Source organism: Panicum virgatum, chromosome 5K (genome assembly GCF_016808335.1).
Source record: "Panicum virgatum strain AP13 chromosome 5K, P.virgatum_v5, whole genome shotgun sequence".
In the NCBI taxonomy this organism is placed as follows: domain Eukaryota; kingdom Viridiplantae; phylum Streptophyta; class Magnoliopsida; order Poales; family Poaceae; genus Panicum; species Panicum virgatum.
The window spans coordinates 14821609-14849231 of NC_053140.1; the positions used below are offsets into that span (position 1 = coordinate 14821609).

Consider the following 27623-nt stretch of genomic DNA (forward strand, 5'->3'; position numbering starts at 1 on the left):
TGGCATTTGATGCATGGTCCTAGATGCATGGCCAAGAGGCTATGTAGAGAGGTTTAGGGGTGTCCTCGATGGATGTAGGTGACTCTCTGCATAAGTTAGGCATATCAATGCTGAGATTTGTCGGATATAGTTGGTGCGAGTACCCTTATCCAACTTGGCTAGTTGGGTGAGGCGCATGGTCCTTGCATCTCGTGGGCAAAGAAGTACATCCTTGCAAGATTAATAATCAATTTGAATTATTGTGCTCTTGGTTATGAGCAAGTTCTTTGTCCAACAAATTCTTCATAGAAAGTATCGGTTATATTGGAAGTGATTCATGGTACTTTTATGGTTAATTGCTTATTCTACTCATAATTAACAAATACTTGAGTTGTGGGTTGGGCAAGATTAATTAATTTGCTAGAGAGCTAGATGTTAGTTTAGAGAGCTCATGCATATGCAATAATTACTTTGCCATAAAACCTCACCTTGTTTGAGCCCTATTGCATAATCGATTTGTAGGGGGGTGGGGTGGGGTGGAGGTGACCCGCCCCTACAAATACATTTTCAGAGGCTGGTGTGTGTGTGTGTGTATGTGTGTGCGGGGGGGGGGGGGGGGAGTTGACTCACCTTGGAAATGGATTTTCGGGGGTAGTCGCGTTACCCTCCCCTGCAAATAGCATTTGTAGCTGCAAGAACTAGGAGCGGGTTTCACACCTGTCCCTAAATGTTGTTTCACCGGTCCCTACAAACCCTTTTCGTAGTAGTGTGCGTCGGGAGCCGCATCAAGTTCATACATGCATCGACCGCCCCTGTAACATGATGGTGCGGGTGGACTCTAGACCTGGGCCACAAGGAGTGGAAGACCGATTGAGAGGGGTCTGCTCTGGGAGCAGGTTGCCGGCAGTGTCCTCAAGTACAAGGACGACGTGGAGCCCCTATACTCTGTGCTGATACTAGACGACACCCTCTACCTCGTGCTGCAGGACGTGTGCCCATGGAGGAGGAGGACGGTGGAGACTCCCATGATGGTCGACGGTGGAGACTCCCATGATGGTCGACGATGTCGATCGCATCCGTCGTTGCTTCGACATGTGCAGCAAGAGAGGCCCCCTGTCCACGGGCCACAACCGCCATGTCAAGTGGACTATCATCGAAAAATCATAGAGTGCCGTGGTCCATGGCCTATCATCTTGGCTAGCGACTTCTTCACCAAGTGTCGTCCTCCCAAGAATCCACACAAGAGCATGCTGCCAGCATGCAACAGATGGCGTCATGCATCATGGTGAAGTGGACGCCGAGTTTCGGTCCTGCTATTGCTCCATCTGGGTGTCGCCATGTCCTACAACTGCAATCTTTTCATATATATGAAATGTGCATGATTATTCATCATCGCTGAATTTTAGTGTATTATATATATGTATTGTATATACATCTGATGTCTCTTGGTGCTCACCGGCGGCTCCCACCCACCGCATGTTGAGAAGATAGAAGAAACATCAATCTGACTCCCACGTGGCGGCGGCGGCGGCGTTTCAGTCGATTGGTTTGGGCTCAAGTACGTGGGATTGTAACTCTTTGTCTCTATCCAAGTTAGAGGGGGGAGGGGGGATGCTAACCCAAGCTCTCTGTCTGGCCCATAGCAAAGCCAAAAACTGGGAACTTGCTTGGGTTATCAGAATCGAAATATTCAGATAAAACCATTTCTAACGACTACGAGACATGTGAGCTAGGTGTGCATGGAACAGAACGATGAGTGAGCGGCCGAGCCTAGTTATGCGAACTTGGCCCACACCTACACATACACTGCATATGCACATGCACGTTTTTGCTCCATGGAGGCGTGAAAATATTTTTGCACATTCAAAAGTGTGAAATAGTAATTCCTTCACTGAATATGAAATGAAACATATTGATGTGTTCAGTGTGGTATCCCCTCTTCCGAAGACTTTAACAAACACTAAGACCCAAGAAAAGAGTGCAACATTCTTATCAGGGCAATCTAAATGGTGTTGTCGCTAATTGTTTATCTCTTTGTGCAGGATGTGAAAATATAATGCAAGTCACACCCTCTTTCATGATGTACAAGTTGTGTTTGATGAGAGTTGCATAGAGGTGGATTTTACTGAAGATGAATGACTATGGTGTGATCACAAAAATCTTTAAAAAACAGTTTTGTATCCCTGATAAAGAGGAAGAAGATCCATATCCTCTCTTCACTGTTGACTTGCTTGGTTATTTATCAAATTGTCCACTGGGTGACAAATCAAATAGTGTTGATGCTATTGCATTTCTAGTTAACCATTCTGCGTTTACTTTTATGGATCGAATTGGGCAATGCACTACATTGGATAGCATGATAGATGGACTTAGTGAATTTTAGAAGTTTGAATTTGACGAAACAGTTGAAAACTATTATCCTTGGGGGAAAAGAGCTCAAGGAGTTCTTGCAATGTATACCAGTAGCTACCCCACATGCTGACACTGACTCAGATGAAGAAAAGACAGTTTAATTTGCTAGAAACCACTTCAGGCATGCAAGATCTGATGTGAGTGGATGCTCTTCTAATGCTATTTTCTTTTGCATTATGGTTGCTTAGGGACATGATTATCTAATCTGCAAATGTACGCTGCTATCGATGACTTTTGTTTCAGAGAGTTGAAGCATCATTTTCTTTGAATTTGGTGGACTTTCTACCCATGATATACATTTGACATCGTGGCATTGTTGGTTTACAAGTTATTTTCAATTCTTTTTTGTTGAGAAATCGGTGTCCCTAACCTTGACAACGACTTACAAGAAGTAATACCAAAGTAATATGATATCACTTCTTCTGTAGACTCTTTACCCACACTGCATCAAGAAGACCTTCACCTAGACACTGATTTGAGAGACCAACTCTATATGGAAATCAGTGTATAAAATAGCGGGTTATAATAATTAGCGGAATGCCCTTCTCAGCCGCTATAGCGCCGCAATAGCCTGCTATTTAGTACAATGGTGTTATAGCTATTGCGTCGCTATAACGCGCAATTTTATACATTGATGGAAACTCGACTCTTTATTCACCATTACTATGACACTACTGCGCTATATGACAACCTTGTCATTTGCTACTTGGGACCTCTTATGCTATAGTATGACAAGAGGAGAGGGGAGCACCCCTACTTATAGGACTCCATAGCTCATATAGTTTTGCCGTGTGTCCATCTTCTACACACTTCTTTACAAAATATGTAACTCTAGAAATTTTTTCATGCTTATCTAACCATACAAATATCTAGTTTCTAACCATAGAAGTATACCGACTAAAACCATCAATAAAAGTAACAAACCATCTGTGTCGAGAGATAGAATGAACTTCACATGGCCCCATACATTAGAATGAATCACATCAAATAGTTGGATCACTTCTTAAACCCAAACTCTGACAAGGAACCCTTGTATGTTTGGGAACATATCAGGTGCAAACCAATCTTTTCATGCAAACCGTGCAAACTTCATTTGTGCCACCGAATCAACATCCAAGGGGCATTAGATAAGGGAACATATCAGATGCAAAACCTCTCCGTGCAAACCATACATAACTATAACGAAATAAGTATAGATAAGTGCATAACTATAGCGATTCTACAGAGAATAAAAGTGCATGGGAATATGGGATAATAAAACTATATATTTGTAGAGTGCAGACATTGTTGACGAACAAGATTGTTACGAAGGAGGGGTCGTGCATGATTTGGAGATATTTCATATTAGCTCTGCATCAGCTGCATGCTGTACGTCGACGTTTCAGGCTGAGTGTGGCGCAATGCGTGAGTGGCGCAAGCAAAGATCCATCAAGAAATTTGTCTCGAGCACGGTGAACTGGTCGTGAGCAGCGTGAGGTTGAGAAGTTGATCGTTGTCGTCGTCGGACGCCGCCGGCGCCTCTTCCCCAGCGGCGCCGTCTTGGGCGAACCGGCGCAAGTCCTCTAGCAATGCCGTGTAGTCGGCCGTGGGATCGGCCGGCATGTCGTCGTCGTCGCGGAAGAACTGCTCCCAGAATCCATCGTCAACGCGCACCCCGACCGTCGCCACGCCTACGTCGTCCTCCATCGACGAGCCCTTGGGCACGGCGGGCTCCGTCGTCCCGCTCTGGATGAGGCCGTCGTCGGGCACGCGCGAGTCCTCATGCCGCCGCACCTCGACGCGCCGCATGGTGCGATCCGCGGGCTCGCGCACGCCGTCGTCGCCGTCGCGGAGGAACTGCTCCCAGAATCCGTCGTTGACGCCCACCTCCCTCAACGAACCCTTGGGCGTGGCGATGGCAGGCTCCGTCGAGTCCCGGGTGCAGCCGCCGCCGGCCGCCGGCACCTCCGTGGCCTCATCGTCCTCAGGATGAGTCATAGTGGAACAGATGGACATGGACTCGAATCCACATCCACCTCGCCAAGTTTTTTTTTTGAAGGTTACCTCGCCAAGTTTATAGGCAGGCGCGCATGCGTCGGAGTCGGCAACCGAGTCAGAGTTCAGAGGAGAGTTCAAATTGGGTACCATCTCCATCTACACAAATTGTTAGCTAGGCAACTAAAACATCAAAGCTGCAGCTAAGATACCTCAGTCTGTATAAAAATAAAAATAAAAATCTACCATTCCACAAAAAAAGTAAAATTAAAATTATTTTAAATTTTATTTCCGAAGCGGCAAGTGCACAAAATAAATGTTCCTCGCTCCTAAACGCGAAATGAAAAGAATCCAGAGTAAGAAGAGCTGTCCACAGGGATGGTAAAGGGCCCTAGATTTTAATATAAAAAATTTAAGAGCTGGACTCTAAAAAGACTGGATTCTAATCTTATACAATTTTGAGTTAAAAAATTTAAGGGTCATGTTGAAATGTGAGGAGGCTATTAGGGCCGTGGCCCATTACTACCCCTAGTGTCCATTATAACTTCAGAAGTCAATGCAGAAAGAAACAAAATGGCACTGCTCAACATCCGGCGCTCATCTCACTCACTGCTTTGTTTATTCACTTAATATTCAAAGGCTTCTCCATAAAGGACCGAGCTGGGGCTCGGTTGGCTTGCCGAGCTGGGGCTGAGGCAGCCCGCCCACACCGGCCGGCGCCGGGTGCCTCACCTTCTTTGTAAGGTGCCCGTGCTAACGCCACGGATAAATTACAGATTAAAAAAAGAACACGGGTTCCAAATATCCAAATGTCACCACCCACAAGTCCATGACTGGCAGAAATGTTAGCATTGTTATAGTTGAAAGCTATACGACAAACAAAACTGCAATGTAAGTCAATTAGTCTAGGAACTATTCAAAAAATCTTCTAAATTTGCAAAATAGTAAGTTGTGAAAATATTAATAATACAGTGAACATGTTGAAACTATTCAAAATTTTAATCAAGGAACTGAAGAGCAAATTAAATGGCCTAAACCAAAAAAAAAGAACACTACTGCATTCCTGACCATGCAACATATGCATTTTTTCCTTTCTTCATAGCCTTCATGCCATCTAGTTTTCATCTTAAATATTACATCTCTTGTTCCTCCAACAAAAAGAAATGCAGACTGTAAATTGAAAGAAAATTTGTTCATATGGATACATCTATTTTTTTTCCATTTAAGCATTCAAGCATCATGCTCATGGGAGTACCAATATATAAATAAAGCCCATGTGTAACAAATTGCCCTTCAGATTGTAGGGCACAATTTAAGTAGTATTTGTTTGTCTTCAACTCATGCATGCATAAGCCTCAGGTCTAATTAGCTACCACATTGTTTCTTGTAAACTAAATATAGACTAAGTTAATTATTTTTCCAACTCCATTACAGATAATAAAATCCATTAGTACCTGCTTCACGGCAACCATAGCAAATCATCAATATGGTTTCGGAGAAAAGGCAGAAATTGCAAAAGAAAAGGCAAAGACATGGTTTCGGAGAGCAGAGCTGATACCTGCTTCAGTTAATCAGTTTTCTCCCTCAGTTCCATATTCAAAGTAAACACATATGTAGAGGAACCAAAGGCTACCTGAGGAAGTGGTTTGTACATCTAATAATAAGGACACTGAAACAAGTGCAATTTCCAGGTTACATTCTTAAACACATGAAGCGACTCATAGGTATTGGCAAATATCATTGCTGTCTTTGCTCAATGCTCATATGGCCTAAGCAAATGGAATACTGCCTAAAATTACTCTAGCAGCTACCACATCAGGGTGAGAGTATCTCCAAGAGACTAGCCAAATTCAACTCTCCATATTACTATTTTGCTATCCATTTAACTAACCTTGGCTCTCCATATCTCTATCCTATCCAACATACTAGTCATCCTCGTCCTCTTGTTTCCCGTCACCGTCACCTGCCCGCTCCGCCGCCCAGCAGACTGGCCATGGCGTGCGGCGGCGGCGCGGCTCTCGCTGGCGGTGGCGCGGCCCGGCATGGCATGGCAGGGCGAAGCCGGCGCGCACGACGGCGCGACACAGGGCTATGCGCATGCGGCTAGCGACATGCACCGCGGTGGCGGCAGGTCAGCCACGGCGGCGTGGCGGCGCGACACAGGGCTATGCGCATGCGGCTAGCGACATGCACCGCGGTGGCGGCAGGTCAGCCACGGCGGCGTGGCGGCGCGGCGGCGTTTCGGCATCGGCGACGCGGGAACAAACAGGGAAAGGGGTCGGGGAGTTTTGGTGACCCACCACGAACCCATTTTGGAGGTCAATTCGGGCGGAGAAGGGCTGGAGAGGCGGATCAACATGCGGGGGAAAAGCTTGGTTGGCATCAATGGTGGCCGGCGAGCCCGTGCTCCAGCAAGCTCCTGGACGGCGCGCACGAGGCCCTGGACGCCGGCTCATGGCCGCCGGAGCTCGCGGCAGGCACGCACGAGCTATACACCAGCGAGCAAAGTAGCTTGCGGCCGACACACGAGGCCCTGGATGCTAGCTCGTAGCCGGATCTCGCGGTCGAAGCTCTGGTTCCGGGTCGGTGGAGCTCGCTGCCGGCGAAGCTAGCGGCCGGAACTTGGAACCGGCGAGCAGGGGCCGCGGCGGCCGGCGGAGTGTGCGGTCCGCGAGCAGAGGAGCGCGGCAGCCGGCGGAGTTTGCAGTTCACGAGCAGGGGAGCGCGGCAGGCGGCGAGCCGGGGGAACGCGGCGGCGGCAGCGCGGACACCGGCAGACAGGCAAGCGGTGCGGGAGAGGGCACCGGAGAGAGGGCGGGACCACCGGAGAGGACGGATTGCGAGCACGATGGGCTCGGAATAGATGACGAGGGCAAAGGCTGCTATCGCGAGCGGGATACCGAGCGGATGGAGATGGAGATGGAGAGGCTGTTGGATGGTGATTTTAAGAAAATTTATCTACTTTTACCTATCCAATCTGATTTACCTACTCTGTTGGAGTTCTAAAAAACAATGATACAGACCTGAGCCAAAACCGCATTGCTTGCATCTGCCAGAGTTAGCCGTAGCTGTTTTGAGACATCTGCTCCAGCAGGTTCATTAGTAACGTCATCATCATTTTCAAAAACAGGGCTACTACAAAAGTTGAAGCAGCGCACAAATGCCTTAATCACCTTTTATGTACCTACATGAGAAACATTGTTCTAAAACAGGGCTTATGCTTAGGCTAATTCTGTGCACAAAAGTTTCACCCCGCCCTCAGATTAAAATTCATAAGCAACTAAATATAACAATGATCAAAGCAAAATATGCTTATGTACACCATGGGATTTTGTCAAAAAGGCTGTTCGCTCACCTATCCTCATACCCTTTGCAGGAGACATATCAATGGGAGATAACATGGACCAACCAGGAACACATCCAACCCCCGCCAAATGAATTATTTGTTGATACATGGCTGAACTCATAACTACAGAACTATTTTGCTCTTATTACATATCAAGAGAAACAAAAGATGCGGTTTTTTTGCAACCCAAATCCAGCCGGATAATCTACTTGTGGGCTGGTTCAAATTAGTTTCTGCATCGATTTATTTTAAAGAGATAAGAAGGTATCTTAATTCCGAGGCCAAAGAAAACAGTTTCATCTAACTTGATTATGAAGTTTCAAATAGGTGTGTCCAGGTGTTTTCTTTTTCTCACTCTTCTGGTAGGTAACCAAAACAGAAAGAAAGAGTCAGCCATCTTTGCTTCTTGCACAAATTGATAATTGGCATATAGAAAGAATGACAATTATCTTTCCTGAAACAAGTCACACACAGAAGGACTTGGGCTGTGTCAAGCTATGAGATCCAAGATTGAGAGTCTGAACAAAAACATACAAATATACTACAAGATCAGATGTAAATAAGTTTATTTAAGTGCCATACCGAAATGTAACTCACGGATGCCATCAGAGAATGCACATAGCCTATTCGCCAAAGCATTCAAACATTTTCAGTTAGAATCAGCTGCAAATAAAATTCAAAAACAGCTGCATGAACAACATTGTTGTCAAATGTTATTTGAGCAGTCTGCACAAAAAGGAGAAAAGATGTTATAGAGATTGACAAATGAACTACAGTTCGAAAAGATATTGACAAATGACAAGTATATATATTATCATGTATTACAAGGACCAATATTTGTGGGTCTAATTGGGCAATAGTGAACTGAACTCTGAGTTGGAGGAGTATTTGTGCCAAGCTAACAAGCAAAGCAACCTGCCACCAAATCAATAAGAACATAGAGCATTGGAAATACCTTAAATGAAGAAGTCCACTTTACCCCCCTTGAACTTCTCAAGAAGTCTGAAAAACACCCCCGAACTAAAAAACCGGATAAATTACCCCCCTCAACTCTTCAAAACCGGGCAGATTACCCCCTTAGCTGGTTTTGACGGTGGTTTTGGTGATGGGCCCCACATGTCAGCCTGTGGGCCCTACATGTCAGTCTCTTCACTCTCTTTCTCTCTCCATCTCTCTGGTCTCCCTCTTCACCGGCAACACCAGAGCAGTCCTGCCACCCGCGGCTGCCTACTCCCGTCGCCAGCCCGCTCGCCGCCTTGCGAGGAGCCGCCGCCCACCCCTGTTGCCACCATCGCAGCTGCTGGCCCCTGCTCGCCAGCACCAGTGCCGCCACAACGGCGGCGGCGGCAACGACGAGCAGCACCGCCGCGAGGCCAGTGGCCAGGTACGCTCGCCGCCCCACCTCGCGCCGTGCCCGACCCGGTTTTGCCCTACTCCACCACACCCGCTCGCCGCGCGCCAGCTCGCCCAAATGCCACCACGCCTGCCTTGCTCTGCTCTCGGCCGAGCTCTACCGCCACAAAAAATCAGCCACTGTCGGGGAGGCCCCACGTCGATTCCCTTGGCATGAAGCTTCCTCATGGCCCTGTCAACCTCTCCGTTGCCTCACCCCCGCCGGCCAAGCTCCGGAGTTGCAGTTCGCCGATGAGCGCCGTCCGCCAGTCCGCCATAGCCACCCACACCATGGCCATCACTGGGGAGCGTGGCGCGCCCGCGTCCGCGGAGCCCCACGGCAGCCTGCGCTCCCATCGTCGACGCGCGGCAGTTCATGGCGGCTAGACGGCGCCGCTGCAGAGGGCCGGTGGTGGCTCCTCCCCAGGCGGCGGCAGAGCTTCTCCTGGCGGCGCGAGCTCGCATCGCGTGGATCTGCGAGAGGCGTGGGCGGCGACCAGCGACCGGCGGAGGGAGGCGTGGGCGGCGACCGGCGATTGGTGGAGGGAGGCGTGGGCGGCGACCGGCGAAGGAAGGTGTGGGCGGCGACTGGCAGAGAGATGGAGAGAGAAAGAGAGAAAGAGAGAGAAGAGACTGACATGTAGGGCCCACCACCAAAACCACCGTCAAAACCAGCTAAGGGGGTAATTTGCCCGGTTTTGAAGAGTTGAGGAGGGTAATTTACCCGGTTTTTGAGTTCGGGGGTGTTTTTCAGACTTCTTGAGAAGTTCAGGGGGTAAAGTGGACTTCTTCCTAAATTAAATCACATCACTCCCTTTATCTGCCCGGGATCATTTTAAGCAGAAAATTACACACAAATCATTCCCCTAGCATGCCCAAAAAGCCTGAAACCCTAACCCGAAACCAGCAATCAGCAATGGCTGAAGTAGACAGAAATCTGAGAGCACGGAGGAAGCTTTGCTCACCGGTGGGCAACGACATCGGCGGATCTGGGGACAACAGACCCCCGATCCCAGAAGCCGCGCGTCCCTGCTAGATGCCATACCATGGGCCGCCGGTCGCAGTGGAATACCCTAGGAGGGCCCGGTGTTCCTGGATGCGGAGGCGAGGGAGCAGAGGAAGGGAACAGCGGTGCACGGGGCGTAGATTCGCTGTGCGTGGAGGCGAGGCCCGGCGTTGGCTCTTCGCAGGGTAAGGGCACGGGGCACGGTGGTGGCCGAAGGCCGCAGCCAGCACGCGTCATGATGTCAAGCCTGGCCGTGCAGCCGCGTCGGTGCTGCTTTCCCCATCTCCGCCGGCAACCTGGGGCCGGAGGCCGAAAGCCAGTGGCTAGCGGCTGACACCCGAGCCGAGTCAGCACTAACCCCCCCGGCAACCCGAGGGAGAGGGGGGCGTCGGCCCAAGGAACACCCCGCCAGGGGGCCCGAGCGAGAACTCAGACGGCCCAGGGGCAAGCGGCGGCGCCCCCAAACTAGCAGCCAGATCTGGCCCGAGCCACCCCGGACCCGGCGAGGGCGAGCCCGGAGCCAACCCGGGCGGCGAACGTCCTCAAGCAAGTCAAGGTTTGGGGGTCGGGGGAAGGAAGCGAGGGAAGAAGAAAGCGTTGGAACCCGGCCACCTGCATTGCGCCACGTCGCTCAGCCCCCGCGTCGGAACGCGCCGGTGCCGGCTCCCCACCTCGCGCCCGCGGGTGTTGGAGCCGTAGCCTGGGGGTACGCGTCCCGGCGACAGCCGGAGCCCGTAGGCGGCGCGCGTCCAGGCGGCGGCGGCCGGATGCCGCACTCAGCACTGTTGACGACAGCGGCGGGAGTCCAAAGACGTGGCGGGTCATGACGGCAGGACGGGTTCGAGTGAGGTGCGCGGGAGGGCAAGCCTAGGAGGGAGCAGGAGCACCGATTTGGTGGAGGAAAAATGAAAATTGAGTAGCACCTGGTGTTCGAACATGGGCTGCCGTAAGCGGGAGAGGGGGGTGCGCGTGCGGGGCGGAGGAGCGATGGCCGAGTGAGCGTTGAAGCGGCTGATCCATATAACATGAACCCTTGAATCGCATTGAAGCTTTGCTAGAGGTAGTTTGAGCCATCAATTTTAATGGAGTGGACAAACTGGGTACAATTTGTTTGGTGCATTGCCTCATGGCTCTCTCAGTGGGGGGTGGCTGTGTGTGTGGATGTAGCAAAATTTGCTTCATCCTTTAGAGCATCTCCAACAGTTCCCCATCCCTACTTGCTATCCTTGTTTTTTTTTGGCAAATCAAGAAAATTCAAGCTCCAATAGTTTGGCATCTAACTTGGCATTTTTAGCAAGTTGCCAAATTCCTCCGTCCCAGCGCGCATTTATCCGCGCGCGTATCCGCGTTGCCATCGCGACTCCCGTCGACGCCGTGAAACCTTCCCCGCGCGCGCAGCTTCTCCCCCGCCCGCTCCCCAGCCCGCGCAGCTTCTCCCGCGCCCGCGAAACCTTTGCCGTGCGCGCAGCTTCTCCCCCGCGTGGATATAGAGTATTTCGAGGACGCAGCTTCTGTCTCCCTTGCAGTTACACTTGCCCTAATCAAGATGTGTCGTGTCAATGAGATCCTTGGTTCAAAAAAAAACACAGCAACTAATCTAGAAAAGACGGAGGAGAAAAAAAAACAAAGCAAACCACGCGTGACGGCTGGACCCACAGTTTTGTGATTTGCCAAGTGAAATATGGGAAGCTATTGGAGATGGCCTATTATTTTATTTGCCATAACTTTTGCCAAGTTGCCAAACATCAAGATTTGCCAAGTGAAATATTAGGAGGTAGATGATGTGCTAGTGCTCCTAGCTGATTTCAAAAAAAAAAAAAAAGAGGCTTCTCTATGGATAGCTCAAATCCCACGTCACTACAAACCATCCAAACTACTGGCACTAGCATAAAAAGGATCATCCTTGCATTGATAAGCCCCTAGCCACATCCCCCTCAGGCCCTCTGAACATGCATAATATGCTCCGGTCTTGTGCCAAACGGGCTCGACCAGTGAAACAAAATTCAGCATGGTAGTCTGACAATGAAAGCAAGCTATAGAAGAGACAAGTCCTAGGAAGCATGAGTAGACACCATCAAAACAGTCTTTCGCTGGGGAAAAAAGGAAAGCCGGCATGAACGTAACAGCTTAAGATTAGAACAAGACTGCAGAAATCCACACATCGGTGGTATGGGAGCACAACGAGAGGTCTAGTACATGACACAAGGCTGGACCTTGTATACAGCACCCAAAAAAAGAGAACCAATTCAAAAGAGTTCTCCCAGGATCCTATCCTGAAATTAGCATCAAGATCTTTGAATCCACTTAATGCGTGAAATTGTCTAAGAACTTGCCCATCCTGATGTGTTTGAATAAAACCATCATCCCTCTGGGAGATCAAAAGAATTTTAATGACATTGAAATGAAATTAACAAAACATCAGAAGAGATGTGCCTGGATCGATTGTGGCTGCATATGGTGGACCACATGAAAGGAGAGAAACAGGCGTCCCTTACAGGGACAAAGAGGACAATGAAAGCAGAAGAAGAGCATACTATACTCAGAATGATACACAGGCAGAGATACCAAACATGACAATGGTTAGCACGGTGCCCTTTTTGTAGGTGTGGTTTTTGTTGCATGTAAATTGTGCAATACAAACAATGAACAATAAAACTCCAACATTCTTCTTAGGAGCCGGCATTCTCCCAAGCAGTTTGGCACACAAATGAGTGACTGCAGTAATCTAGCAATCTGGCAAATAATACACGTAGGCAACTCACATTAGGAAAAAGAGAACTTGTAACTAGAGAGACCACCACTAAGCCTGCTTTTACACTAGACTTATCTCGAGAGTTTACAAGGGGGCAGTCTGCGATGTGAATAGCTGGAAACAGCTTTTCCTTTAGATGAACAGGAAACAACTCAAGAAAATAACCTCTATGATAGTTTGCAGTTATAACCAAATTGTGAACTATAAATACTATTATGTATCAAGTGAACTGAAAGGAATGTATAGGACTGTTGCTTCAGATCACAAACTCAATGTCTTGGTGCAAAGTCTTAATAAATTGGGCTCAAGTAGGTAAACAATTGAACCCGCGCATCGGTCATACATTTTTGAAACAAACAGACACAGTGCAAAGCAATCAAGTTGATTTTATATCTCACCCACGGGCTCATGATAATCGATAAAGTTCTCAGCCTGGAGAGAACTTCCCTGAATTCAGCAACATCTTCAAGCTTGTTCTAAATTTGAAGCACGAGAAGGTGTCATGAAAGGCTGAGTTTTATGTAGCCTACACAGAACGCAAACATAGATAAACTGGTATTAACACAATATTTTGCTTCCTGCGACCTGCAGAATCGATTAAAAACGAACTATAAATAAACTGCCTCAACAATGGTTCATGAAACCACATAGGACCGATTCCACATCTAGAACTGGAATTGCCATTTCGGCATTTCCCTTTCCCGGGTGAGGGTGACCATGGCAAACTCTGATACCATGCGGGCAAACTGAGATGAGTTTTACCCGCAAAACAAAAAAAACTAAGATGAGCTCTGCAGTCGAAGTCATACAGCCGTGCTAATCTGCTAGAGCATTGGTAAATCTGAAAGCGCCCTAGAATGGAAACGTACCTCGCCGCTCCCAAATCTGCTGCTAATTAATCGGCCCAAGGTATTAATTGATGGGAGGGACCCTTGCCGATTGCGGTCACATGCGCCGCTAGCCGCCGCCTCTCCGCCGCCCCGCTCGCCGCCTCATAGCCTCATAGGGTCCAGCCGGGCTCAAGTCGAGACCCAACCCGGCCCGGACCGGCCCACTCTGATCAGTTGAACAAGTCAAATACCCATCCCCCCGCCTCTCCTTTCTTCCTCCCTCGCCCTCGCGGCCTCGCCCAAGAATCAAGAATCCCCAGCGCCAGCGGCACCACCCCCAAGAATCTCCGGCGCTCCCAACCTGCCTACCGCCTCTCTTCTTGTCTCCTTCCTTTGACCGCTCGCGGAAACAAACCAAGAATCCCCGGCCGCTCGCGGCTCACAGTCCACACGCCCAAGAACCAAGAAGTAAGAAGAATCCCCGGTGGCTCCCTGCCCGTCCTCGGATTCTCGCTTCCCAAGACCCCAAGAAAATGGGCGTGACCTCGGCCTCCTCGATGTTACAGGAGGCTGTCGGCCTCCCCTACGGCGTCTCTGTGGAGGAGGCCTCCCTCTCCTCCCTGCCACGCCAGTGGCGGGACTTCAACCGGAGCCGACCGCCAAAGAAGTTCGTCCTGATCGGACACGAGGAGAAGGGCGAGCGACTAATTGAATCTGGGGTCAGAGAGGCTTTCTCCGCTGGAAAGCCGGTTGTCAGAATGGCGGTCTCCAAGCCCGAGGGCGCCTGTGTGTTCTACGATTTGTTGCGCAAGGTGGTGCTCGTGCTCGACGGCGAGGGCACCATAAAGAAGACGATGGGGTTCTACTGGGTCGACGACGACGGCTGGATCTTCTTGCCCACCCTGTGGGGCGACGTCGACGAGGCCTCGGTGAGGAATGCTCTCGACGGGCCCAGCAGCGATGGGCGCCTCGCCATCACCGCGGTGAGTCGCTGCCGCCACCGCGAGGCGCGTGCCGTCGCGTTTCTGGACAAGATGAAGGGGCGCGGCGCATGGGTCTTCGGATGGTGCGGCGCGGCGGCGCACGATGTCCAGGCCACGGCTGACGGCGGCGACCTGAGGGTGAACTGGCCGCTGCTCGGTGCTGTCCGCGCGCACGGGCGTGGCGTACACTTGTCGGTCCAGGGCGAGCCGATGCCAAGGTGACTTCTCGTTGTTTATCATATCATCACTATTCACCAGGTGGAATGAGCAACTCTGTTCTTGATTGAATTGGTGACCTTATTCTCTGCCTAGGTTCTGTTCTTTAATTCTTGAGCCCAACTGACTCTTGTTGGCTGGCCTAGCTAGTCCTGTCCTCTGTTCTTGATAAGCAGATCGATCAAACGCCAAAAATGACTTGTTAATTGTTTGCCTAGTGCCCAGTGATAGTAGTGCTTGGCTCAAGTAATCCATGTCCACACGATCCATCTGGTTCAGACGTTCATTCTATGTCCTGATGATCCTTCCATCAGTATCAGTCAATTTTTAATCTCTTACTCGTTCTTTTTACAGTGTTGAGCTTTCAGTGGCCACGACGAACAATCAGCAGACCGCCCACCTCCTGTTCTGCGCGCTGGCGCCTAGCTTTCTGGAGATCATCGCAGCCGGGTCTCCCCAATCCGAGCCCAGCAGCCCTCTCTTCTGTTCAGGCGTTAACGATGCAAAGAATCCTACTTGGCATGTGTTTTGGGAGAGCTCGGCCGGAACACGAGTGCTTCCACTATACATGATCAGTTTCAGACCTACCCAACGTTACAAGAGAGCAGGGTCCCCGCCCCCACATGAGAAGGGACCAGGTCACAAGAAAGTAAGGTTCAGTGTGTAGATAAATACAGAGGGATTATTTCTAGAATTCAGTATGTAGATAGATGAGTACAGGGTGAATATTTCTAGAATTGAAGAAAAGTACTATTGACTCTGGTGGGTGTTTCGCAACCACAAGTGAACCGAGATCTGAAGAACGACTTGGCGTATGCGAAAACACATAACAAAAGTTGTGCACCCTTTTGCTTCTTTCTTAGATAGTATTCATTTGTTTCTGCTGCTTACATGTAGCTTACTGACCATGGCTAGCTAGTTCCATGCTCATTTCTTTTTCAATGTATCGTGTAGCCTCAGCTTGTAATTCTTCTGGTTAGGAACTTAACATGGTAACAAAAAAAAGATGGCAAGCCATATCTCATTTCCGTTTTATTATATATCAACGAAGCATCTGGTCCTTTGGAGCCCACACGAAAATTCAGAGAACTCTTTACATCTGAGAACATAAGACACAAGAGAGTATGGGCCATTACAATACATGAATTCTTGCAGTTCAAAACCCACGGCTGTAACCTGACAGTGTGCCTGATGTAACTCAACTAACGAACTAAATATACACAGAGTTATGAAAGCCTCATCACTTTTGGCAGGGAGAAAAATGGCTCGGGCGTCAGAAGTAGACCAATTACAGACACCATGTTGAGCATCAGGAACAGAATCTGATCACCTGCATTTTGTGCAAGTTAAACATTTATACGCACTTAGTTTTCATAGTTAGCTTCTTGTCATTCTAAGGTAAGGCAAAATGGCAAAGTTGGAGGAACCATGTATATGATGTTTACCTGGTAAGTACAGCCCACTTATGTGCTTCCGAGCCCATGAAAACCAGTAAAAAGGCAAGGAAACAAGTTAGCCAGAGTTAATTCATAATATATTGTTATGGGGTAAAATAGTCGATTTCTTGCCATAAAAGACGAAAAAAATACAGAATCCCTGCTACTGCTGGGGCGACAGCTTTGAACACGGACATCAAAGTCACAGAGATGTCATTTGCAACAACTCTCAGTTCTTGTGTCTGCGCATGTTTCATCAGAGAAGTCAGAGTCTAGCAAATATGATGAGCAAATGCATTGACAGATATGAGGTTATTAGATAGAATTGATGCCTACCACTGCAGTGTTTTGCAGAAAGTTACAAAAATAGTAATGGTAGCCTGTTTTGTTTAAATGATGCATCAGAATTTGTTTGTAACAAGAATCCCTTTCAAAATTACTCAACTTACATTCCCAGAAGAAGATAATTGCACAGTATCCTAGAATTCGCTAAATTAATGATAATTTACATCAGAACAGATGATATCAACCTTTTCCTATTCTAGTAGCCGATGATGATGAAAAAAGACCATAGAAACTTTTCCTTGAGCCAGCAAAAGCAACAGCCTGTAATTGTATTAACATGGAACAAAAGATGGTCCACACAAATTTGAAAAAACAAAGAAACAAGGGAAAAGAAAAGGAGTAACATGGTCCGGCAAACATGTTCCTAGAAACGGGACTTGCAGCAAACATGTTCTTCACAAGCAATGCTATGTTGATAAGTATATTGAGCTCCGGCCCATGTAGGTTGGCCATGAAGGAATATGTTGCAAGGAGAAGTATGGATAAGATCTACCAATCAAGCATACATTTGATTGGTACTAGAAATCATTTTCAAAAAGAATATTTCTCCCATTTCAAAAAAAAAGAATTTGCTACTAAAAATCCTACTAACCCAAACACTCATTCGAATTAGTATGGGCAACGATAATTTAGATCGAAGCAGTATCTTGAATACACTCATTTCAAAAAAGCTGGGGATTTGCTTCAATACACCTCTTTTAGAAAAAAATTTACCTCTCTTCAGTCTACATAAAAAGAATAAAAAGATATTCTCCCCTACCACTTCTTCAAAAAAAAAAAAAATCTCCCCTACCAAATATTGAAATCTATCTCAGATAATTTTGATTTGATTCATATTTTACCCCTTTGATGCCTATTTGTTTCCCCACATATTATAAACTACTTTTAAAGACCTAAATTCTTTTACAGGAGTGTACAGAAGCAAACGACATAAAGATGCATTTGTCACATACGGCGGCAGGATGAAATGGCTTGATTGGTTCAAAATACTTGGCGAAGGAAGATAAATTGCAAGTTGATACACAGAACAACAAAACCTAAAAAAATCTAATGAAATTGTTGTCAGCTAAATAATTCAAGGACAATGCTAGCAGGAAGTAGTAAAAATGAATTCTGTTTATATGGTAATTTGATTGTGCTTCATACTCAATCATCATTGGCTTAAAACTTGGAAAAACAGAACACACCTGCGACGGCCAGCACAAAAGCAAGAGAAGGTGTCAAGAAAGGCTGAGCTTTTAGTAACCTAATTATGTAAAATAGGAAAAGTAGCATTAATACAACATGCCGCTTCCTTCGATCTGCGGAGCGGAACCAGTTAAAAATGAACTATAACCGGTGCGGTCCCAAACTCAAATGATTCATGAAACTACACTGGAGCGATTCCACATCTGGAAATGCCATTCCGCAGGACAGCAAGGTAAAACTCTGATGCGAAGAGATTGTAAGCGAAATTGAGGCGAAGTCTACAGTCATACGGGCCTTGCACGTGAATCTGCTAGAGTACTTGTAAATCTGAAGCCGCCCACCTTTCAAAAAAGAAAGAAAGAAAGAAAAGAAATCTGAAGCCGCCCTATAACGGGAACGTACCTCGCCGCTCTTGCTGATTTACTGCTAAATGCTAATCGAAGGTCAAATCCCTCCCACTCGGCCTAGCTGGTGGGCTAATTGATGGAAACCCTCGCCGATTCCGGTCGCAGAGCCGCGCCGCCGGCCGCCGCCGCATAGCATAATTGATGCGGCTCGTAGTCACAGTCAGTCAGAGTATAGGGTCCAACCGGGTTCCAAACACCAACCCAGCAACCCGTTGTGATCTGGTCCAACCCGACCCGGCATGGCCTGACCAAGTCAAATACCCATCCCCCCGAGCCAGATTCAGTATGTCTGTTTTGATCCATGTGTTAGAGTTAGATTGGGCCCATCTAATCCAAAAGTATCCAAACAGAGTGTGTTAGATTGGGTTAGATGCATCTAACCCACCACAAAAAAAACTATTCTCTCCAAAAGATACTTAAATGGGTTAGAGTGATGATGCTTAAATGGGTTAGAGTGATGGCCAGCGCCTCCCCCCAACCCCCTCCCCATCCCGTGCGCCGCCGGCGCTCCCACACCCACGACGCCAGCGGCCCCATGCCAGAACTGCTCCACGCTTCCCTAGATCCCGCCGGTCGCGCCTCCCTACCCTCGCCGCCTGTGGCGCTCGGCCATCGCCGCCCCTCCACTCGGCCCCAGATCTCGACGGTCGAGATCCGCAGCGTGCCTTCTGGCCCTCGCCACCCGCGCCGCACGACCCTCCATCCCTCCACATGCCCCTCTCCGAGCTGCGCCCCACCGTGGACGGAGATGGCTACGACGGCAACGACTTCGCCGGCGCCAACCCATGGAGCGGCCCCGCCCACGCTCCCGCTGCCCGCAGCGTCTTCGACCTCAACTCGCAAACGGTCGTAGCGGAGGAATTTCCAAGACTAGAACAGTACGGAGCCTACCTGCAGGGCGACGACGTCGAGCTCGTCCCTGGCCACGGCAGGAGCTCCGGACTCCCTCACTATCGCGCACTGCGTGCCGGAGTAGGAGATGGATCGAGGACTCCGACGGCACCCTCCGCTCGGCAAAACCTCTTTAGCGGTTCATCCTCGGCAGCAGCCGATCGTGGAGGAGGAAACGGCGACGGCCTTCGGCAGCGCGCGAACTCGGCTACCGCGGCACCTGGCCGCCGTAGCCGTGGCCGCGGCACCCGAGCGCCGACATCGGGGGCAAGCGGTAGCGTCCTATGCGGACGGCGTCTCTCTGCAGCGAGGAGTGCCGGCTGTGGGCAAGCATCCGGCTCCGGCGCTCTCTTGGTGATGAGGACATGACAAGTATGCATATGGCCAAACAAAGTAAATGGCATGAAGATGAAGTAGACCTATAAGGTTTTTCAAGTCGAGTAGAAGGCCCAAAGCTTATCCGGTTCGAATCCCCAAAGTGGAGGCCCAAAACAACTCAAGTTCGAGTCCACTTTGGAGTCCAGAAGCAGCTCGCACAAAAAATGACACCCAGGCCGCATACGGAGTCCGTTTTAGACGTTCTATATATGGCTGGAAAGATAATTTCAAGGAGCTTCCAATGGAACCATTTTCAGGCCCAAATTCATTAGGAGTCAGCAGGAATCGTCGAAACAATATGACGTCCAGAATCTGCCAAGGTGTTGCGCCGTCGTCTTTTGGGCTGTTGTCCCATTTATCGTGTCAGGCCAAGTGGCCCAAGTGGTGGACGCCCCCTTGGCCACCACCAGCAAACTTAGGACATCCCTTAGGGTATAAACTCAGTAGCCGCTGTCTAGAATGAGAGAGTTTTATTTAGTCTTGTGATTTCCTTCGAGAAACAGACATTCCATCGTTGTATCTGTGGCAACAAGTCCTTGTACATTGATCTAGGGCCTCCATTCTTGATCTCCTGCACTGTGTCGATTAGTCCTTTGGAATCGAGTTCTTGAACTCCTCTTGTGATTTGCTTCATTCATACTTGCAATTATCAGATTGTGTGTTTACCCTATCTTGCTTGTGTTCTTCGATTCGCTTGCAGGAAAAGTCTTCTTGGCGAGGTCAATCAAGTTGTGCTTGGTTGAGAACCAACGGAGCAGTGGTGTAGCGGTTGCAGGGTTCGAATCTTGCTGATTTGAAGCCGGATCGTCAACATCGAGATCTCCACCAATCGAACGTACCCTTACCTCTCGGAAGATCGGGCCTACTCCTCATCAAGTGGTATCAGAGTCAGGTTGCCCGTGAGGTATTATCGTATTTTTTCTTTTAGATTAATTCGTGTTCAGCACCTATAGTCCACAAAAAATAGCCCTGAAAAAATTTGTTTCCGCTGTCTTATAACCCCTTTGTACTGCTGCAATTTTTTTCTTTTGGATTGCTTTTCTGAATTTTAGTCCCTCGCGTGTGTCTTTGTGTTGCTGTGTCTAGGTCATTTGATTCTAGTTTGAGTGAAATCTTGATCCCTGTGTTGTGTCATAGCAGTTTGGTTCTTGTTTTGTGCAAGGAGAAAAACAAAAAAAGGGGACCAGATTAGTTTTTGGTATGTGCGCATAAAAATATTTAGAACTCCATGTTGCTTGTTGTTTTCACTACGGCAAAGAATTAGTTGAGCGTGCTGCTGAACTGTGAGATTTAAATTGCTCACATGTGCAAATCTTTTGTTCGTAGCACTTATCATTCATATTATCTTGCTGCAGTTCTGTATTAAAAAAAAAGACAAAAGAGAAAAGACAAAGAGGTGATAAAAGTCGCATAAAAAAACAAAGAAAGAAGAATTGCATTGCATCCTTTGAGTCCTTGGTTTAGTCCTATCATATTTGCTTGCTTGAACTAGGTTTCAAACGAGATTAGGACAGCGACATAGACTAGCTTGGGACTACTTTTCAGTCTTGCAATTCTAAATTAAAATTTTGATATTTCTTATTATTATATTGTGCCTTCTCAAAACTCCACATATTACTTCTGTCAGCACAGGTTCACCTTTGCAACTGTTATACTCAATTTTGACAATTGATTGTGCCGCCTGTTGGCTTTGGTAAGAACACATGTAAGATGGTGGTAAGCCGCTTGAGATATTGCATTCTACTTTCACCACCACCCAGTAGTTGCTAGTTGATAGGGATAATACTTTTGTGTTGTCTTTCGCTATCTTCTAACAATGACAGATTCTTCATATCCACCAACTTATGATGACATCGGTGCTGATGAGTACATTGAGTGGGAAATTGCAATTGACAACATATTTGCTAATCGCTTTATGTGTCCAAGGAGAAAGATAAAAAATGTGGTCAGTGTTTTGCAACTTTCTGCTTTAACTTGGTGGGAAAGCTTAAGTTCATTAGATAAAACTTAAACTTGGGATGATATGAAAATTCTTATGAGAAAAACTTTTCCTAGTCCATCTCATATAATTAACTCTTATGAAGAGGTGCATCAATTAGATAATTCTCTTGTTATTCCTCCTACTATGCCTAATCTTTTGCAGGACCATTTACAAAAGAGCGAGGATGACTTGATAGAATATGAGGTGCTCCCAACCTCATGTGAAATTTCAGAACCATCATCTAATATAGCCGCTGCACAAGAGAGCAACGGTAATGCTAAACTCATAGAAGATGAGAGTTCTCTTGACGTGCTAAATTTTTCCACCACCCATGCTATGATAGAGCAAATATACGTGGAACCTTCGCTTCATTTTCCTTTGTCACAACGCGTTTACATTAATAGCAATATGAATTATTCTTTTGCTGTACAAATTTGTAATCAACTAAATGGATCCAATACTACTGATATTTATATGCCATCTATTTCTATGCTTGCTTTTGTTAGTACTAATCTTTTGCAGGATAGAGTTGATAAGGATTTTCTTGTTCAACACCATGTGCATTCCGATCATGGAGTCTGCAGGATCAGCTTCGAGTACAATTGGCGCCGAGGACGGCTTTTCTTTCAAGAAGGAGAGAATGATGAGGACATGACAAGTATGCATATGGCCAAACATGATAAATGGCATGAAGACAAAGGAGATCTACAAGGTTTTTCAAGTCGAGTAGAAGGCCCAAAGCTTATCCGGTTCGAATCCCCAAAGTGGAGGCCTAAAACAACTCAAGTTCGAGTCCACCTCGGAGTCTAGAAGCAGCCCGTACCAAAAATGACGCCTAGGTCGCATACGGAGTCCGTTTTGGACATTCTATATATGGCTGGAAAGATAATTTCAAGGAGCTTCCAATGGCACCAGTTTTAGGCCCAAATTCCATTTTGGACGTTCTATATATGGTTGGAAAGATAATTTCAAGGATCTTCCAATGGCACCAGTTTCAGGTCCAAATTCGTTAGTAGTCAGCGGGAATCGTCGAAACAATATGACGTCCAGAATCTGCCAGGGTGCTGCGCCGCCGTCTTTGGGGCTGTTGCCTCATTTATCGTGTCAGGCCAAGTGGCCCAAGTGGTGGACGCACCCTTGGCCACCATCAGCAACCCTAGGACGTCCCTTTGGGTATAAACTCAGTAGCCGCCGTCTAGAATGAGAGGGTTTTGTTTAGTCTTGTGATTTTCTTCGAGAAACAGACATTGCATCGTTGTATCTGTGGCGACAAGTCCTTATACATTGATCCAGGACCCCGTTCTTGATCTCTTTTACTGTGTCGATTAGTCTTTTGGAATCGACTTCTTGAACCCCTCTTGTGATTCGTTTCATTCATACTTGCAATTATTAGATTGTGTGTTTACCCTTTTTTGCTTGTGTTCTTCGATTAGCTTGCAGGAAAAGCCTTCTTGGCGAGGTCAATCAAGTTGTGGTTGGTTGATAACCAATGGAGCAGTGGTGTAGCGGTTGCAGTGTTCAAATCTTACTGATTGGAAGCTGGATCGTCAACGTCGAGATCTCCACCAATCGAACGTACCCTTATCTCTCGGAAGATCGGGCCTACTTCTCATCACTTGGACAATGCTGATGACAAATTGGAGGATGATGTGGAGGAGTTTGCGAGGTCCGGCGGGGAGAGATGACAAATTTGTGAGCAGAAGGAGGCCACACAAGAGCTGACCACACGAGATCAAGCTAGAAAGAATATTTAAATGTGCAAATAATTTAAAAAGTGTATTCAATCTAACTCTAACTCTTGTATCCAAATACCACTTTAGTTAAAATTAGTTCAGAGTTAGTCTGGAACTAAAAACTAATTCTAACTTGATCACTTCTAACCAAATTAGAGTATGCAAACAGGGCCAGGGATCCGACGTCCGACGGTTGCAGGCAGATTCCTCTTTTTTTTTTCTCAAGAAAAAGAAATGGATTGACTCAGATTTAGCTTAGCACGACTCGGAAGGAGATCTTCTCCGCCTCGGCGTCCGGCGTCCCTCAGCTTCCGCCGCTGAGCCATCGCTTCTTGTCGTCATGCATGCTCGTCTCGTCGCCGTGCACCACCCTCCTCCGCTTCCGCACCATCGTCGAATTTACCGCCCGCCGCTGCCCAGCGTGCCCTTACCGCCCCTGCTTCTCCCCCAACGATGTTGCCGCGGACCACCACAACCATGGCTGGCTACACGAAGCCTTAAAGAACAAATCCTGAAGTACACGAGTTGAACAAATCCTGAACTTGGATGCCATGGGTGTTTGCTGTTTCCATCCGAGTGGTGCTAGATCGCCCACAGCGCTTTTAAGAACATAGTTCGGATCTCGACATTTTGCCAAAAAAAAAAACGCTCATTATAAAAGGTTAACAAGCTTACTAATTGTTGCCATTCTGTAAAGAACGGAGCCAATTTTAATTGGACGCATAGATATAACTCTTCTAGTAAGGGTCATGGTAAACAAAAAAAATTGACAAGCATGATTTCATTTCCATTTTATGATATCAAAAGAATAGTGGTCTACACAAAATGTTCAGAGAATCCTTTTGCATCTGATTGCTTAACTGAACACTAAGCATAAAGTATGAAGGATGAACCAATACAATACACACAAACTCTTGCAATTCAGAACCCACGAATGTAATCTGACAGTGCCCCTGACTTCATTCACAAGTAAGAAATTTAAAGTTAGGAACCCCTCACTGCATTCAGCAAGGTGTAAGTTTTTTGACAGGTCAACTGAAGCGGATAGAATCCCCCATCTGAGATTTCATTCAGTAGCCTATGGCCCATGCCGCCCTGTTGATTATCAAAGAGTTTTTACAGTTTAGCATACAGTTTACATCGCTGACGCAAAAACGAAGTCCCATGTTTCACATAGCTCTATGTCGCATCTCGGCAGTCTGCATCCCCCGAGCTGAGCATCAGTTCTACACGCTTGCAGAGTCTGTCGCAGGTGCCGGGGGGAATTGTTTGAACGTCAGGACTAAACCAATTACTGACACCATATTTAGCTTTAGGAACAGAATCTGATCACCTGCATTTTTTATATAAATGAAACAATTACATGCACCAAGCTATTGTATTTAGCTTACTGAGCATCCTAAGGCAAAGGCAAAGCCATCAGCAGTAATGCAGATGACAAACTTGGAGAACCAAAATATGTGCTTGTGAGCCCATGAAAATCTGAAATAGCTTTCTTTCCCTCGTAAGTGCATTTCATGAAATCAGTAGAGTTCTGTCCATACAAAAACAAAGGTACTCACAGAATTCTCCTGCCGCTGCAATTTCGTTTATTGACATCAGAGTAACAGAAATGTCATTAGCAACACCGCTCTGTTCTTGAGCCTGCATATGTTTTCCTACATAGTACAAGTATCTGAAGCAAACCCCACAATTGTTACACACCATCACAGATCAGAATGACTTAATTTGTCCAAAATACTTGCGAAGGAAAAGATAAAATTGCTAGTTCATTTACCAAAACACCAGAACCTTCAAAAATAAAATGAAATTGACATGGGGAAAATGATCCAATATATGGCGATGTTACTGGGAAGCCATAAAGAAATATATGTGCCAATTTAATTTATTTTGCAGATTATCTTCTCTTCTTCTTGGCAAGGGATGGTGCTTCTCATGTGCAATAATTGTTAGCACGATGCGAAAAAAATATCACGTACCTAAATGGGCTAGCATATAGTACCAATGTCATCTGTCCACTCATGTTGCAGAAGAGAAATCAGAATCTAGCAATATATGATTAGACCAGATGTATTGATGTGTACCAGTGTGGTGTAGCATGGTCCGTTCAAACAATACAGCATAATTCGCTCATAATAAAATTTATACTTCGAAAACGACTGAACTACGAAGATAACTATCCAATCCAATTACTAAACTAGAATAGAATCCGGACTTGTTAATTGAGATTCAGAAGTGAAAAGCCTGAGATTCAGAAGAGAAAAAGGCTTATAGTAAATGATAAAAAAAGGTACATATTGATGGTACTTATGCTTACAACTAGCTAGTTCCCATTGAATAAAAAATGAGGCATTTTAATAGGAAACATCCAACAAATGAAATTTGAACAGTTTTAAAGCAACGGTGAACTTCATCAGGAAGAACACAGGCAATATATCTTCCGCACGAGAGCCGAAATCCATCAACAAACACAAAGTTGTCTTGGGCGTCTCCATCACTGAATTCATGTCCTCAGCGCTTTGGAGCGGGGGTGCATAGAGTGAGCTCGAGTGATGGCTCGTCGTCAGGCACCTCGGCGGCATCGTAGTTGGAAAACATCTCCTCCCAGATCGCAAAGAATTCCTCTTCTCCGTCTTGCTGTTGCTGATCGTCAGAACGCACGTCGTCGTCACAGACCTCTACACCGGCCTCTTCCATTGCGGCCAGGAATAACAAGTCGTAGTCGTCGAGATCGTGCTCGTGCTCGTGCAAGTCCTCCTCTGGCCGGGGCTCGACGATGCCCCGCGGCAGCGCCTGTTGTGGGTCATGGGGCCATGGTCGTCGTGGTGCAGGAGGCGGGGTGGTGAACCGTCGATAGGATCCAGCCCGCCGCCGCCGATGAGCTTCTCACAGTCACAGAACGCTACGAATTCTTCGCCGTCTTGTTGTTGCTGTTGATCGCCAATGGACAAGTCGGCCGCCGCAGCGTCCACCTCCATAGAGACGGAGACGGTGGGTAGCTCCGGCAGCATCACCATGCAGGCCTCGGCGAAGTGGTCCAGTTCCTCGTCTATCGCCATCTCCATGCCTTGATCTGATCTGCTACTAGTGCTTCCATAGACGGTGGATCCGATCTGGGAAGAGGTAGGGCACGGCTAATTTGGTCTCTGTCGACGAGATGGATCGGATCGAGTTGTCGATTGATCAGCTCGATTGCAACCCTCCTGGATGCTCCCTTCCCTTCCCCCACATTTATATTTTATAGCCAGGTCGCACGAAACCACAACATGATCGACCTACTGAGTCCGAGTCCTACCGAGGAACCTGACCGACGTACGGAGGTCCGAGTCCGACTCCACGTTGCAAACCAATCCATATATCTCTATCTCTTCTACCTATATCTCTATCTCTATCTCTCACCAAAATTTTTGATTTGGTATGTTGGTTTGTTCTTGTTTGTGTTATTGACAGGTGGGTCTTAGTCCATCTCATATGCGAGTCAGGTCAACCCCCTCCATCCACAACTCGATCACGTAGATTTCTACAAATTAACATACTGGCACTAATACATATCGATACTTATATTAACTTTATCCGTAGCAACATACGGGCATAATAATTGCCCAATACTATTAAAAGAGGCTAAGTAAGACTTTCATTTCGTCCTCCCAATCACCTGCCCTTCGTTTCGTAAGCCCCTCCCCTGACCCACCGCCTCCTCGCTCCCCCTCACGCCGCCACAGCCCGTGCCGCCCCCTCGCTCCCCCGCAGCCCGTGATGCCTAGCCCCGGCACTTGCCTCCCCCTCGCTCCCCATCGCGCCGCCGCAGCCTGCGATGCCCAGCCCCGGCACTCGCCTTCGCGCCTGCGGTCGTGCAAGACAACGCCCGTGCACTATTGGAACCCTGAATTTCCTTGAGAGGAGTGCACTACCCACAGGGAATTACAAAACACCAACAGGAAAATGAAAAAATAATTTCCCTATGCGTACACCGACAGAGAATAACTGCAGGGATAAAGCAACAGGGAATAACTACCAGGGATAAAGCGACAGGGAAATATCAATTTGCCCATCAGTTTTTTTATCCCTAATGGTTTGTGAAATTTCCCCGTCGGTGGGCTTCCTTCAGGAAAATTCCAAGCAACCAGATACAGTATGTCCATTCTTTTCCTGTCGACAGAAACCCACAGGAAAATTCCAAGTAACCAGACCTGACCATTCTTTTCCTGTCGACAAAAACCCACAGGGAAATTATTCGCACCAACAATGAAAATAGATTTGAAACCGATAGAAAATTTATATTTCATATCAGCTGTAGCTGACAAATTATTGTTTTTTCTTCTAATGTTCTTATTCATTGACTGGGAAATACATTTTCAGAATAATGTGCTCAAA

At 47.3% G+C, this 27623-nt stretch overlaps 1 protein-coding gene and 2 long non-coding RNA genes across 5 annotated transcripts; all 3 read right to left on the reverse strand.

Moving 5' to 3' along the window:
• Positions 1-5605: 5605 nt before the first annotated feature.
• LOC120710552 lies at positions 5606-6381 on the reverse strand. Its single transcript, XR_005689927.1, has 2 exons — positions 5924-6381; positions 5606-5819 (listed from the first exon to the last, which is right to left on the reverse strand). It is a non-coding gene; the product is annotated as an uncharacterized LOC120710552 (long non-coding RNA).
• A 1079-nt stretch (positions 6382-7460) lies between these two features.
• On the reverse strand, positions 7461-10556 carry LOC120706561. Of its 3 annotated transcripts, XM_039991243.1 has the most exons (3): positions 10069-10554; positions 8294-8334; positions 7461-8165 (listed from the first exon to the last, which is right to left on the reverse strand). In XM_039991243.1, the coding sequence occupies exons 1-3, from the start codon at positions 10344-10346 to the stop codon at positions 8101-8103; spliced, it is 384 nt and encodes a 127-aa protein (XP_039847177.1). In that variant the 5' UTR covers positions 10347-10554; the 3' UTR covers positions 7461-8100. The 3 variants fall into 3 exon arrangements, 1 of the variants encoding a protein (XP_039847177.1); XR_005688350.1 differs by having other exon boundaries at positions 7461-8374; positions 10069-10556; XR_005688349.1 differs by having other exon boundaries at positions 7461-8437; positions 10069-10555.
• Positions 10557-15895: 5339 nt separating this feature from the next.
• Positions 15896-18443, reverse strand: LOC120706562. Its single transcript, XR_005688351.1, has 2 exons — positions 16336-18443; positions 15896-16220 (listed from the first exon to the last, which is right to left on the reverse strand). It is a non-coding gene; the product is annotated as an uncharacterized LOC120706562 (long non-coding RNA).
• Between the last annotated feature and the right edge of the window lie 9180 nt (positions 18444-27623).

Excerpts from the sequence above, each read along its gene's own strand:
- LOC120706561 (XM_039991243.1), bottom strand. The coding sequence starts at position 10,346 with ATGACGCGTGCTGGCTGCGGCCTTCGGCCACCACCGTGCCCCGTGCCC. Across the intron at positions 8,335-10,068 it reads GCCGATGTCGTTGCCCACCG|GCTATGTGCATTCTCTGATG; the intron begins GTGAGCAAAGCT and ends TTTGGCGAATAG. Across the intron at positions 8,166-8,293 it reads CATCCGTGAGTTACATTTCG|GAAAGATAATTGTCATTCTT; the intron begins GTATGGCACTTA and ends GACTTGTTTCAG.